The sequence below is a fragment of the Pagrus major genome, chromosome 14 (assembly GCF_040436345.1).
Source record: "Pagrus major chromosome 14, Pma_NU_1.0".
Lineage (NCBI taxonomy): Eukaryota > Metazoa > Chordata > Actinopteri > Spariformes > Sparidae > Pagrus > Pagrus major.
In genome coordinates this window covers 24,550,423-24,564,041 of record NC_133228.1, presented here as the reverse complement: position 1 = coordinate 24,564,041, position 13,619 = coordinate 24,550,423, and the positions used below count along the sequence as shown (strand labels likewise).

The following is a 13,619-nucleotide window of genomic DNA, read 5'->3' as shown; positions in this document are numbered from 1 at the left end:
TGGCGTCTGGAGCCCAGAACAACTCCACCTGTCTTTGATTAGATAATAAAATTGAGTTTAACTGAATTAGTTTTACATCAATAAGTTTGAATTAAAATGTAGTTTTCAACCAAATTGTGCGACAAACACGACTTTCACCTTTTATAATGAGAAACACGTTGTTACACATGTTCTGTATTTATCCCAAAGTCACTAATCAGTTCTGTGTCTGTTATGTGTACGTGTTTGTTGAGTACCTTTATCTTAACGTCACCATGGTTACCCCGGCAGGTACACCTGAGGACGACAGGATCTCGGCTCTGATCAATGAAAGTCGGTTTCCACGGAGCTCCTCGCTGACGGACAGCTTCATCCCTCCTCCTCCTCAGCAAGCTCCACCTCCTCCTCCGTCTGCCTCCTCCACCTCCTCGCTCTTCCTCCTTGACTCCGGCCCTCCACCTTCCTTTCTTCCCCCTCCTCCCCCGGCTAGAGGGGAGGGGCTGACCCGGTCCAGCTTTAAGCCAGGGGCGGAGCCGAGGCTCCAGGAGCTCTGTGATTCGCCATCGAGGAGCCACGCCCACGCCGAGCGACAGAGGAAGGCGAGGTCCATGATCATCCTGCAGGACACGCCGCCGCCGCTGCAGCCTGACGCACACGCCGCTGCCACGCACACGCTGCACACCGCCACGCACACTGCAACACACACGCTTCACACCGCCACACACACCTCCACGCTCTCTCTCCACAGCACCAGCCCCGCCCTTGGTCACTCACCGCTGTCACGCCGCCGGGGACGACCAATAGAAAACCCTTATGCTAACGTGGGACAACAGGCTGCGCCTTCCAAGCCGCAGAGGAGGAAGTCACCTTTGTTGAAACAACTTCCTGTTGAGGAGCAGGGTTAGGACTGTTCAGACATGTTATCTTTCTGATTCTATCCAGTTATAAAAGTTTTGATTACATTTCCAATAATTAACTTCCTTCATTGGTTGGAAACTAGTTAAATTAAAATTACATGTTTCTTTCTTTTGCTTGCAGAAAACATTCCTGTGTGCTCTAAACTATGACACAGTTCAAAGTTGTAGACAGCTGATCGTGACGTCTGTCAGCTGACTCGCTTGTTTTCTTTCAGGTCTTGGAATGAAAGATCACGATCCGACCAAACTGGAGATACCCGGCAGCCCCAGCAGGGCGGAGCTGTACCAGCAGCAGGTTCTTTCAGAGCGGGCTCGGGTTCAGGGCCGCAGGTCGTCTCTCTTCCTGTCTGTGGAGGGATCCGGCTCTGAGAACCAGGTGCCCCCCCTCCTCACTCAGAGCCATTCGATGGATGACCTTGGAGAGCTTCCTCCTCCAGCCCCGGTCCTGTCGCCCTCACCAACACCGCACACCTTCCTCCACCCGCTGACGGGGAAACCTCTAGGTAGGTCTGACAGTTGTTTATTATAGTTCTGGTCCTGATGAGACCGGAGGAGAGACTTAAGTATTAATCTTCTCTAAATCAGAGTGATTAAACGAGGAGTTGATTAAAAAGACTGTTGTCATCAACATCAAGCTAACTACATTTCTGCACAGCGATGAAAAGAGGATTACACGTACTCACCTCGGGCTCCAACTTCATGTCCTGGATTTTCTTGAAAAAAAAACTAATGTTGAAACTTCTATTAAATCATGAGACTTAGCAAAATCCTTCAGCTGGACTCCAAATACTTTTTAAGTTATTCATTTTTTAAGTTCGGCCTTTTGTGATTCTTTGTATCTGACCTCATTTAATTTCTTCACTGGATTGGGTTTAAATTTGTCCTGAACATTCGAGCGACCCTAAAAATTGGCTGATTTTAAAAATTAGAAGCGATGGAGAAGTAGTACAACATCTTTGCATTTTTTATATCTGCAATGGATATCAACACTTTTACATAGAAAAGTTTTAAGGAAATATCCTCTAAATAGACGAGGATTTTTGGTCAGAAAGAGGGACAGCAGATAATGTGGACTACAGAAGTAAACTGTCTGTTGGAGAGGTAATGTAGAGCAGCGTCTGCAGCTCCAACACTAAAATCAACCATGAATCCATCCAAACTAAAACTTTCCTCCTTTAATCTCCTCTCCTCAGACCCCTCCTCTCCACTCGCCCTGGCTCTCGCTGCACGAGAACGAGCGCTCACTGCTCGCACGCCGAGCCCAGAGCCCCGAATGAAACACGCATCTGCCTCCACCACGCCCATCCCCACCCCGGCTGCCAGCCCAGAGGGCCGACACAAGCGCACCCCTCTCACCACCCCGCAGAGCAGCCCCGAGCCGCGGTCCAAACGCACCACCCCTCAGACGAGCCCCGAGCAGCGAACCAAGCGCACTACTCCCCAGACCAGTCCCGAGCTGAGGCATAAACGCATAACCCCGCCCTTGTTCCCTGACGGACAGGTGGAGCGTCCGGAGACAGAGGGAGGAGTGACGTCACCTGCAGGCCCCTCCCCTGAGCGCTGGAAACCCACCCCCTTGCCGACGCTGTCCAATGAGACTCACGCTCTGATTGACAGGCGCAGGAGCCTCACAGTGGGCAGCTCGGAGGAGGAGGGCGGGGCTTACACAGTGACACTCCCACCGGCGTTGTTGTCATCCAGTGATGAGGAGACGAGGGAGGAGCTCCGCAGAATTGGCTTGGTAACTCCACCCCCTGCCTTCGCCGTTGCTCCCCCACCTCCTCCCCCGTCCTCCCTCACCTTGTTGCCACGGCGAGGTGGGGAAGGAGGAGGAGGAAGTGGTCCTGATTCTATAGGTAGACAAGGAGACGAGGAGGAAGGAGGTAACGAACGGCTCCACGACAGCTCCTCCTCCCCCAGCTCGCTCCCTCCCTCCATCACCCTGGCCTCCCCTCCTGCTCCATCTTCCCCCTCCTCCCCTCCTGCTGCTCATCCTTCCCCCTCCTCCCCCGCCACCTCCCCAATAGCTCTGAAGCCACGCCTTCGTTCACCCATCGGTCGAGGCCGCTCTTCTCTCCGGGATCCTCTCCTGAAGCAGTCATCAGACAGTGAGCTCCTCCCGTCTGCTGCGTCCTCCTCCTCCCCCTCCTCCCCACTCTGCTCCTCCCCCACCGGTGGCGGTGGCCGACAGCCGCGCTACCTGTTCCAGAGGAGGTCCAAGCTGTGGGGCGGTGGGGACGACCGGGACGAGCGGCGGGGCCTGAGCCCAGACGAAGGGGGAGGCCGTCCGGCAGCACTGGGAGGTCAGGGTTCGGGGTCGGCCGTGGATCTGACCAGCCGCTCGGCATCGGCTCTGGAGCTGAGCGGCAGGGCGGGGTCTGGACTGGATCTCGCTAACCGGCTACAGCTGCTCAACAAAGACAGTCACTCTCTGGGGGAGGAGCCGAGTCCCCTCGACCCGGGCAGGAGGTCACCAGTAGGAGGTGCCAGGTACAACAAGCTGCCTTACGACTGACCTGATAGTGTGTGTGTGTGTGTGTGTGTGTTAGTGGTCGACCGAGTTTATTTATGCAACACTAACGGGTCAAAATTGAACAATCTTTGGTATGAACTATTAGCACTGTTGAACATTAGGGCCCTCTCTCTCTCTCCCCCCCTTTCAAGACGAGATAACTTGTGGTGAGAATAAACTGAAAACGATCAGATGAGACGACATATGATTTGAATGCCACACTTTCCAGCCTCCGGTAAAATCAGCTGTTTTAACGTTACGACAGGACCGCAAAGATTTAATGTTCGCCCATATTTTCTAACCCTGTCGCCAGAGTAACGCATAGAAGGTATTTCATGGAGTGGAGAATTACTGTCTGTTAGTCTACATTGAAAAACACGTATGGCTGCTGCGTATCTAACTGTGTCAATGTGTTTACTTTAGATTAAGAGGATTTAGATATTTTGCCTTTAAATGATGATAATGACTCAATGTTTCCTCCAATCACAATGGTGACGTACTCCCCCGTGTGGTCGGTGGAGGCTGCGCAGCCATCGGCAACTATCAGAGCCAAATTCAGCAGATAAATAGTTTGTAAAACGTCCCATCGGCGCCGATCAATTGGCCAAATCATTCGACCTCTAGTGTGTGTGTGTGTGTGTGTGTGTGTACATGTTGTAACCAAACCTGTTGTTTGTGTTGTTCCAGATGTTTGGACAGTGGAGAGACTAAATCGTAGGTTTTTATCTCTGGTAAACATTTCTCGTTATCGCTAAGAGATTCGCTAACAGCGAACTAACATGCACCTTCTTCGCCGATGACTAACTACTAAATGTCTTAAATAACTCTTCATCCGTCTGTTGATTTTAAACCTTTGGATTGATCGTTTGATAAAAAGTAATTGTCCAATCAAAGCTTTGCAACCACGACAAGCAGAGGTTGCGTTAGACTCTCTTGTTGTCCGTCATTTTGACAGACAAGAGTCGTAAAAAAAATAAATAAAAATTATCATCATTTCTGTTTAATTTTCATTTTTAATGACAGTGAGACGGAGCCTATTTAATCTTCAAAAATACCTCAATCGCAATAAAATATATACAGACCAAATGTACAGATTATGCATCAGTACTGTTTTTCCATCATTATTAAAAAAGTTCGTCTGGTAACGAGGCCTGTCAAGCTTTGTGTCTTCAGCATGTTGTATGCATGACACTCCTGTGCAATATTTCAAGTAGACAGTTTGGGGAGTGGTGACCTTTTTGTTAACCTTTATGTTCATCTGCTCTGATGAAAGCTGCAAACAATAACATATCCAACATATCCAACATATCCATAAGCATCTAGCACAAACGGATAACTAGCTTCGCTGTGATATAAAAGCAATGCTGCCCCTTTATTTCTGTCTTCTACATCGATTATTGACTTTTAGCGTGGGACATGTTAGCTTTAGCATCGGTCTTTTAGATTAATATTATGAATGTGTAGATTAGGGATGAGCGAGTAAACCATTATCTTTATGTACATCCGTTCTCAGAATTGCCGTGATTTTAGCAAGAAGTGGTCGGTGGGTCAACCGAGAGCGATTGGGACGAACAGGAAGTTGCGAAAATAAGTCTTAAATTGATGTTGATCAGAAATTGGTATGTTAGGAAAGTATTTACATAACAGCCTCAAAAATTGATCGTTTCTTTTGTCCACTGCGGTTTAAAATCAAGAAACCTGATGTTTATAAAATTACTATGAATTAAAAGTTAAACCTGCGGCAGTGACCGAGGAGGGCGGGGCTTAACGAGCCGTCAGTTAGTAGCTCCATGCAGAAACATTAATAACCACGTTCAGTGACGTTTATGTAACATACAAACTGTCTGTTGTGTTGCAGGTTGTTCTCCAGTCTTGGTGAACTTCACACCATCTCCCAGCGAGGATTCGGCGCCAGCTACACCGTCCGACCAGGAAGCCGCTACCCTGTCACCCGCCGGAGCCCCTCCCCCTCTCCCTCCCCCTCTGATAGGTCGATAGGGATCACCTCCTCCTGCTCTGAAAGGCCGGACCTGAGCTCAGGTCGCGGTCTCACCATCCTGAAGTCGTCCAGCCTCAGCCTCCCCTCAGAACCAAAGGAGGTTCGGTTTGTGATGCGAAGCGCCAGTGCACGAACCAGGTCCCGTTCACCCTCACCTTCACCCCACGCCTCCCCCTGCCCCTCCCCGGTCCTCAGCGGGCCCCTGCTGGCCCTGAGGCCATGGAGGCAGCGGCCCCTCAACTTGTGGAATAAATATGACGTGGGGGACTGGCTGGAGAGCGTGGGCCTGGCCGAACACCGCCAGCGCTTCCAGGAGCACGAGATCGAAGGCTCCCATCTCCCCGCGCTCACCAAAGATGACTACGTGGAGCTGGGCGTCACCAGACTGGGACACCGGATCAACATCGAGAGGGCACTCAGACAGCTGCTGGATGGTTCTACTTGACCCCTCACCTCTGACCACTAACCTCTAGACATCCTGAACTGTGACCTCATAACCCCTGACCTCTGGTCAGACACTAGGCCATCTCTTTGACTAGGATATCTTAGCAGTGACTGAATCTTTAGACCTTTTTACCAACATTGAGCCCAGCTCTCTGAGTGATCTCGGTGACATTTTGTCTGGTCAGCTCTTTGATCAGCCTGGAAGGACCGGTAGCACCAGCGTCTGTGTCCAGTGTTCAGCTTCAGTCTCGTTATAGACTCCAGGATTTAGTCCGACCCGTCGTCTCACGCCTCGTGTTCACGCCGGACAAACGTTCAACCAAATCTTTCAAAAATAAAGACAACAAATGATCCACAGCCATCAAGAGTCTGCTGGACAGGGTGAAGCCAAATTCTCATATAATCACAAAAATATTATCAAAAGCCTTCAAATGTTTATGATTCACACCGTACTGTCCATATTCAGAAGTTGGAAGCCGGAGTGGTGAACTCCATAAGCAATATTTTCACAATATCAAATATCGAACGGCATCTTCGGGCTTTTACTTTGAAAAGAAAATGCGCGCAGAGCTGTCGCAGCAGCGGAGGCAAAACACGCCGATATTCAGGAGGTTAACAAACACGGATCACTTACCAATTTAACAATATTTCAGCTTTCAAGCAGGAGAAAATGGCGAGCACAGTAACTGGCTCAACCCGAGTCCAAGCTAACGAGTGACGATAATATCTTGTATCGTAATATTTGGGCAGGATAATACCGTGATATAAGATTTTGGATATAGCCTCGTCTTATCGTGAGGTACGTCTGACTTCAGAGCTGCAAATGTGACTTCATGTGCGTTGAAATTTTTGATCAGGAACAAATGTAACGTGCAACTATACAAGTGTCAAACTGGCTGCAACACTTGCATAAAAATAAAATCCATTTTAACACTAAGTTACTCCAAATCTGGATCTCTAAATTAACTGAACTGAACTTTGATCGTCTGATCAGCAGCAAAGATATTTACTATCAGACAGGATTAAGAAAACAAGATAATTATAATGTTTGTTAATCTGTTAGCAGTGAATCGTTGGAAGGTTTGTCTATAAAAAGACAAGAAATAAGCGATTAATTAATAAATTGTTCCCAATATTTTTATCAACTTGTTAGCTGATTAGCTAATCTGGAGTTTATTATCGTGTCTGCACCTTAAACTTTTACCTACAGTTGCTAACGTCCTGTTTAAATTAGTAAACACTGTCACAACATAGCCGTTAAACAAATAACTTCCCTTTTATGCTAGTTTTTAAATATTCTCATCTAAATTCAGAGGAATATTTTGACTTTGCTGCTGAAGCTAGCTTCCACACAGTGCTCTACAGCGCTGCGTTAGCATTTAGCACACTGGACACAGAGCTGCACTACCAGTCTGAACAGGTGAAGGGACATTGATCAAAGAGCTGATCAGACAAACTGATGACAAACGCGATGAGACGGGTCGTTTCCTTCGTGCCATTCTGCTTCCCCAGACGAGTTTAGCTGGACTTTTGCGAGCAGCGCTGGACGATTAGCGAGCTACCGTAACAACAGGAGATTAGCTGAGGATGTTTCTGTCCTTCCACAGAAAGTTCTTGTGACTTCTCTTTTTTTGTTTTGTTTTTGTTTTCCAAATATCACTCATGAAGAATTTGTGTTTCTTTTGAGTTCGTATCTTAATACCGATCATTTAGAGTTTATGAATAACAAGTAATAATAATGTGGTGGTGATGACTTACAGAGTTTATAATAGTTTGGAAAATGATTTTGAGTTCCTTATGATTTGACAATGAGTTGAATTTCCAGGTCGTTTCGGTGATTGTGTTGGAATTCATGATGATTTGTCAATGAGTGTGACCTTGTGCTGATGTGCTGTGTTTCAGGGAGAGCTGCAGCAGAGCTCCAACTGTAAACCTCTCTGGTTTCTAACCTGCTTACTGAGGGCTTACTGTACATGGTGCTATCTGTTTAAAGCCATCTGTACAGAAAATACCTTCCTCCTCCCCCCCACACCTCCCACACACTGACACCTGAATCTATTAGCTCAACCCCTCCAACTGAACTCCACCGTTTTATTCACAAGTTAATCAATCAAGTGTGGCTGTACCTGCCATAACCCGCCGGGAACGGGCCATATATGGAGTTTCCTCCCTGCCATATTGGGGATTTCTTCCCTGCCATATGTGGAGTTTCCTCCAGACCATATTTAGACTTTGTACAGAGTTTAAAACGGGACATTAAAGTTTATGCTACGTTCACGCGAAGTCACAAAATCTGTGTCCAGATTTGAGATGCGGTCGAACTGAAATTCACTCCCAGTTAATTTAATCTGATAAACTACAGGTGAGAACGTGTTGCTGCCTTAAAAGCCTCAAACATTTTCATTTGTTTGAACTTTGACCCGTGAAATTGGTTCTCCAGTGTCCTGACGTTTTCATTGGTCGCGCCTGAAATTCAGCAGTTTACTTTTTAAACACCTGAGGTTATTTCTACGGAAGCCCAGAGGGACCAGTGGAGATTTTTATTTTCTGGTGATCCATTTTTTTAACTCTGATCTGAATTGTTTTCTCTCCTGTGTTTTTGACTTGAGAACTGGTGGAAGAAAGAAAAGTTTTGCCTGAATAATCTTTTTATGTTCCTTCATTTTGTTTCTTATTTCATTTGTGAAAACATGAAAAAAACTTTCCAGGAGAAAAAAATAAATCATACGTGAGACTGAGATTTATTTTTTCCACTCGCTTTCACACATAAAACAACAAAAGTCCTTCATGTGTAAAACAGAGTGAACTGTTTCAGTTTCACACATGAAGGACTTTTATTGAAACATTTGTGAAAACAGGTGAAAAAAAAATCCTCAAGACAAATTTTTTCCCGTGTGTGTGTGACACCGAGCATAAATATTTTCCCCCGGGAGAATTATTTAAAATTAAAATTTATATTTTTTTTAATGTGTGAAACTGAAAAAAAAACCCAAATTTCAGGATTTATTTTTTTTCCACTTTGTTTCACACATGAATAAAAATTTCTCTTGAAAAACAAACAAAAAACATTTCCCCCGCTCCGTTTCTCACATGAAAAAAGAAAAATGTTTTTCATGGACTTTCTGTTTTCTCTTGGTTTCACACGAAAAAGAAAATTCTCCTAAAAAACAAAACAAAACAAAAAACTCACTCAGTTTCACCTTGAAGAAAGAAAATCTGCTGAACAAAATGTTTGGTGGGAAAAAATCCAGATTTGTATTTTTCAGTGACGAGTGAAATTTTTTTTTTCACGTTTTCACAGAAATAATTTCGATCACCAGAAAAAAAACCTTCACTTGAGAAAAACCCGACAGACGTCGTCGTTCAGTGAATATTATCTCTTACAGTCGACTCAAGTCAGATTTATTCATTCAGCCCAAAGTCAAAAATCACAGTTTGCCTCAACATGCACAACTTCACACACACACACACACACACACACACACACACACACACACACACACACACACACACACACACACACACACACACACACACACACACACACACACTGCTGTCAGACCAGCTTCACCACAGTGTGACAGACACTTCAAGTATCCGGTCCGACTGCATTATTAACATTAACGTGCTAAATTCTTCAAAAATGTCGCTCCTTTGTCCGTCGAACAGAGACAGACGAGAAGACGTATCCAGAGACACGTCCAGGATGTGTTAGCTTAGCTTAGCACAAAGACAAACTGTAAAAACACACCTTCCAACAGAGACTCGTCTGATGTTGGATCCTGTTTGCTAGCGAGCTGAACACGGTCCAAACCCATCATGAGGACGATGCTAACTGCTGCTGGAGCGAACACGTCTCGTCATTATTTCGTTGCCTTTCTCTGTCAGGACACGTCACACGAACGAGACGTCTCTGAAGTTTATTTCACCTCTTTTCTCTAAACTGAAGTTGGGAAGCCGAGTTGATAACGAGCCGTTGACTCTGGAGGGATGTTTGCCGTCGCTGCTACAGCTCCCTCTTAGTTTTAATTTCCTACAGTAAACGTGTGCTGACCCGACCCAATCTCCACCCGACACGTCCCAGCCTCTCCTCTTCCATTCCCCTCTGAAGCACAATCAACGTTACAGTGCCTGTTTCCACGACGACAAACGTTCTGCGTTTATCCAGCTTTTCTCAGACTTCTGTACCTGAACACGAGCCGGGCCACAATCACGAATCCCAAAGTTGTAAAGTTCACGGTGTCGTCCTGCGGGAACGAGTATCAGAGCACAGAGGTGTCGAATGTATAGTCTATGTACAGCACATGACAGTAGACTCTATAGTCTGTATAATATATATTACGATAGGATGATGTAGCTATAGTGTAACATGTAAAGTATAGTAGACAATAAAATGTAAAAAGTAATATTTTGGTAGACTGTAGTCTATAAAGTCTTTATCCAGGTGTGATATTCAGTCTTTGTAAACTGCTACACGTCACGTTTCACAGAGACGTGAAGAAAAACATCGACACTCCAGGTGTGTGTTTAAAGAGTAACGCAAAACAACACAACACTCATCTGAGTTAATGAATTAAACCTGCAGTCGCTTAATCAGTTTATTCTGGCCCGAGTCTACAGTCCAACACGTCCTCACACGAGCCCGTCAGCGTACCGACGCTTCACCTCGTGCTGAGGTTCAGGAAAACTTGGTAGTTTGGGTTTAAATAACTAAATTACTTACGGAGCTGCACAACATTTCTGCACTGACGTCATAACGTGCACGTCAGGTGAGGTGAAGTATTTCAGCTCCTTCACATTTTAGACATGTTTTATGTTTTCGCAGCGTTAAAGCTCGACGTGAAGATCGCAGCGCTTCATAAATAAACGATGTCGGCGTTCATTCGTCGTGGACCGCGGTGACCTCGGCTCCGTAGATGTCGGATCAGCCAGTGAACTAACACAGTGTGTACCGAGAGGACTGAAACGCCTCCAGCTGCACACAGAGGTGAACAAACAGGACTGTAGTGATCCACCTGTCAAACACCTGTGTGGCCGTTAACACCGAGTGAATATCACACGCACCAGATATATACTGTATGTAAGTATATATTATAATGGACTATAGTCTACTGTACAGTCCTCAGAGCGAGACGTGGGCTGTCGCTTTCTCTGCAGTGTAACAATACCAATCAGTGACGGAGAGGTCATGTGACCTCTTAACCTCTGACCTCAGGTCCCCACCAGGAGTCCCTCTGTACACTAACATAGACGTGAGGTCACTCACTTGTTGTCGGATTTCTCAGCCAATCAGAAACACAGCCAGCAAACCTGCTGCTAAACATCTCCTCAGTGAGGTGAAGCGAGGACAGTGACGTTCCTCCACCGAGGAAAGTAGTTCCTGCTTTATATAACGCTGCCTGAAGTGTCCGGATACAGAAACACACACTCGTCTGGTTCCACGTGAACTGTGAGGTGGAGCAGCTACAGGAGCAGGAAGCTCAGCGGTGCTGCGGTATCACGTTAGCATGCTAGTTAAACGCTTAAAGGAGCAGTTCAACCAAAATGAAAATTCAGTTATTATCTCCTAAACAACTGAAGCAGCTGGAGACTACAGGAAAACATCAGCTGGCTCCATTCAGCTCGTCTGCTGTGATCCAAGTCTCCAGAACTCCAGAACCCAAATTGATTTGAAAAGACCATTTCAGACTGGGTGCATGCTAACACTTTTAGCTTGGCAGCTAATGTGAGCATATCTGCTTAAAACAGGCTGTAAACGTCTTCTCAGATCAGTTTGTGATCTCACGGCTTCTGGAGACTTTGATTGTTTTGGGTTTTTTCAGTTGTTGATTTTCATTTATGGGTGAACTATTCCTTTAATAACTGAGCTAACTTGAGCGGGTCTGCTAGCAACACTTCCTGCTGAAAGGTTGAGTAAAAACTGGGCAACAAATCAAAGCGTAGGTTTTGTTTGCTAAACATTAATGCAAGACCGTTCAAATTAATAATCTGCAGCGAGTACAAACAGTATTATTTTACAAAAAACTACCGTGCTAATCAAGCTTGTTGCTAGTAATTAGCCTACTAATGCTCATCACCGACGTTTTTCAACAAAATGGAAGCTACCGGTGTTGCTAGCTGTTTTGTCTCGTGGGCCCATAAAGACCCTTCAGCATCGTATGATTATTTATTTTCTGTACTGGGACACTTCATGGTGCAGGATTGTTTTTTTTTCCACCATCGTCAACCAAACTTTATGGTCTAACTGAAGCTAAATGTATGCTAGCTAACGCAACAGCTGAAAATGACATTCATATAAAATCACTACTGATTGGTTTTGGAAATGTTTCCCCAAAGAGAAAAACATGTTGCTAATTAGCAGTGGTTGAAAGTAAGGGAGCACATAAGACTTTGAGGTAACTGTACTTTACGTCATGCTAGTTCGGCTAGCGTTATGCTAGTTTACCTACTACTTCACTACACGTATGCTAGTTAACATTAGCTCCATGTTCACCCACGACAGCATTAAAGAAACACTTACATATTAAGCAGCACAACACTGATAGTAGCCACGAGTACTTTTACTTTTTATACTTTAAGTAACTTTTGTTTGTTGTTGCTTTTGTAACTTTTACTTAAAAACGGTGCAATATTTAAGAATTAGCCTCCGGTTGAATTCATACTCCAAATAAATAGGAGGCAGCAGATCGTGACTGTAACCACTCAATGTAGCTCCGGTTAGCTTAGTTAGCTGTGCAGCTAGCGGTTGTAACTTGGAGCACCAGGGTAGTGTTGTTCTTTACATCGCTACGGGAGCTTTGGACCCGGACGGGCTAGCTCGTTAGCATGCTAACTTCAGTAGATATCTCAGCAACTCAGACGTCAAGAAGTCAAAACTGTATTTTTTCACATTCTGTTGACAGTTTCTTTAATTTTTGAATGTTTGAGTAAAGTTCTTACATATTGCACCTTTAAGTAACTTTTAAAAGCCAGACTTTAACTTGTAATAGAGTATTTTTATAAGTAACTGGTTAGAATCCTTCTTCCACCACTGCTAATTAAAAGCGATCGTCAGATGGAGACAAAATGGCCGTTCAGCCTGCATATTAACAAAAGGACAGAACCGGACCGATCGCATAAAGAAGGTGGAATAAAGAGCCAAAATGGCTGCCACTGCTCATCTGACAGTGCCGACCGACTTCATGGCGACGCCTCAGCTTCCTGCTGATTGGCTGAGAATCCTGGCTTTCTAACCTGCGTGTGAAACCTTCCTCCTCCTCCTGATATTCACCTGGTTATAATGGTTTTATGGTTACCCTCCTCCTCCTCCTCTTCCTCTTCCTCCTCCTCCTCCTCCTCCTTTCTAGCTTCCTCTTTTTACAGTATGTTTGTAGTTTCTTCTGGAGTGAGTGGCGTGTGTGTACTTCTAGTTTTTTTCTTCTTCCCTTTTCTAAAGACTAAAGAGCACACAATGACAACCGATGAGCTCTGCAACGCAACAGATTGTAATCTTTATAATAAACTGTCATTTATTACGAAGTTACCGCTCTGCCTTCACGTGTGGTTCTTTCACAATAAGAGTCAACGGGTTTGTGACCTCTGACCTCGTTTGGACACTGAAGTTAATGACTGACGAGCTTCACCTGCTCCTGAAAAACAAACTTCAGTGTTGGACACATGATGTTTACTGTCTGAAGGAACAGTTTGAATAAAGTCAGGCTCAGTCATCATCTCCTCCTGATGATATAAAGTCAGGCTCAGCCATCATCTCCTCCTGATGATATAAAGT

The 13,619-nt window shown here is 45.3% G+C and overlaps 1 protein-coding gene across 1 annotated transcript in view; it reads left to right on the top strand.

Moving 5' to 3' along the window:
- Window positions 1-13,373, top strand: part of shank3b (SH3 and multiple ankyrin repeat domains 3b) — a 40,273-nt gene extending 26,900 nt beyond the window's left edge. The window contains exons 22-26 of the mRNA XM_073480447.1: window positions 271-879; window positions 1,112-1,399; window positions 2,090-3,386; window positions 4,096-4,122; window positions 5,267-13,373. Of these exons, the coding sequence (XP_073336548.1) occupies window positions 271-879; window positions 1,112-1,399; window positions 2,090-3,386; window positions 4,096-4,122; window positions 5,267-5,852 (2,807 nt within the window). The 3' untranslated portion in view covers window positions 5,853-13,373. The remainder of the gene's footprint in view (window positions 1-270; window positions 880-1,111; window positions 1,400-2,089; window positions 3,387-4,095; window positions 4,123-5,266) is intronic.
- The last annotated feature ends 246 nt before the right edge of the window (window positions 13,374-13,619 follow it).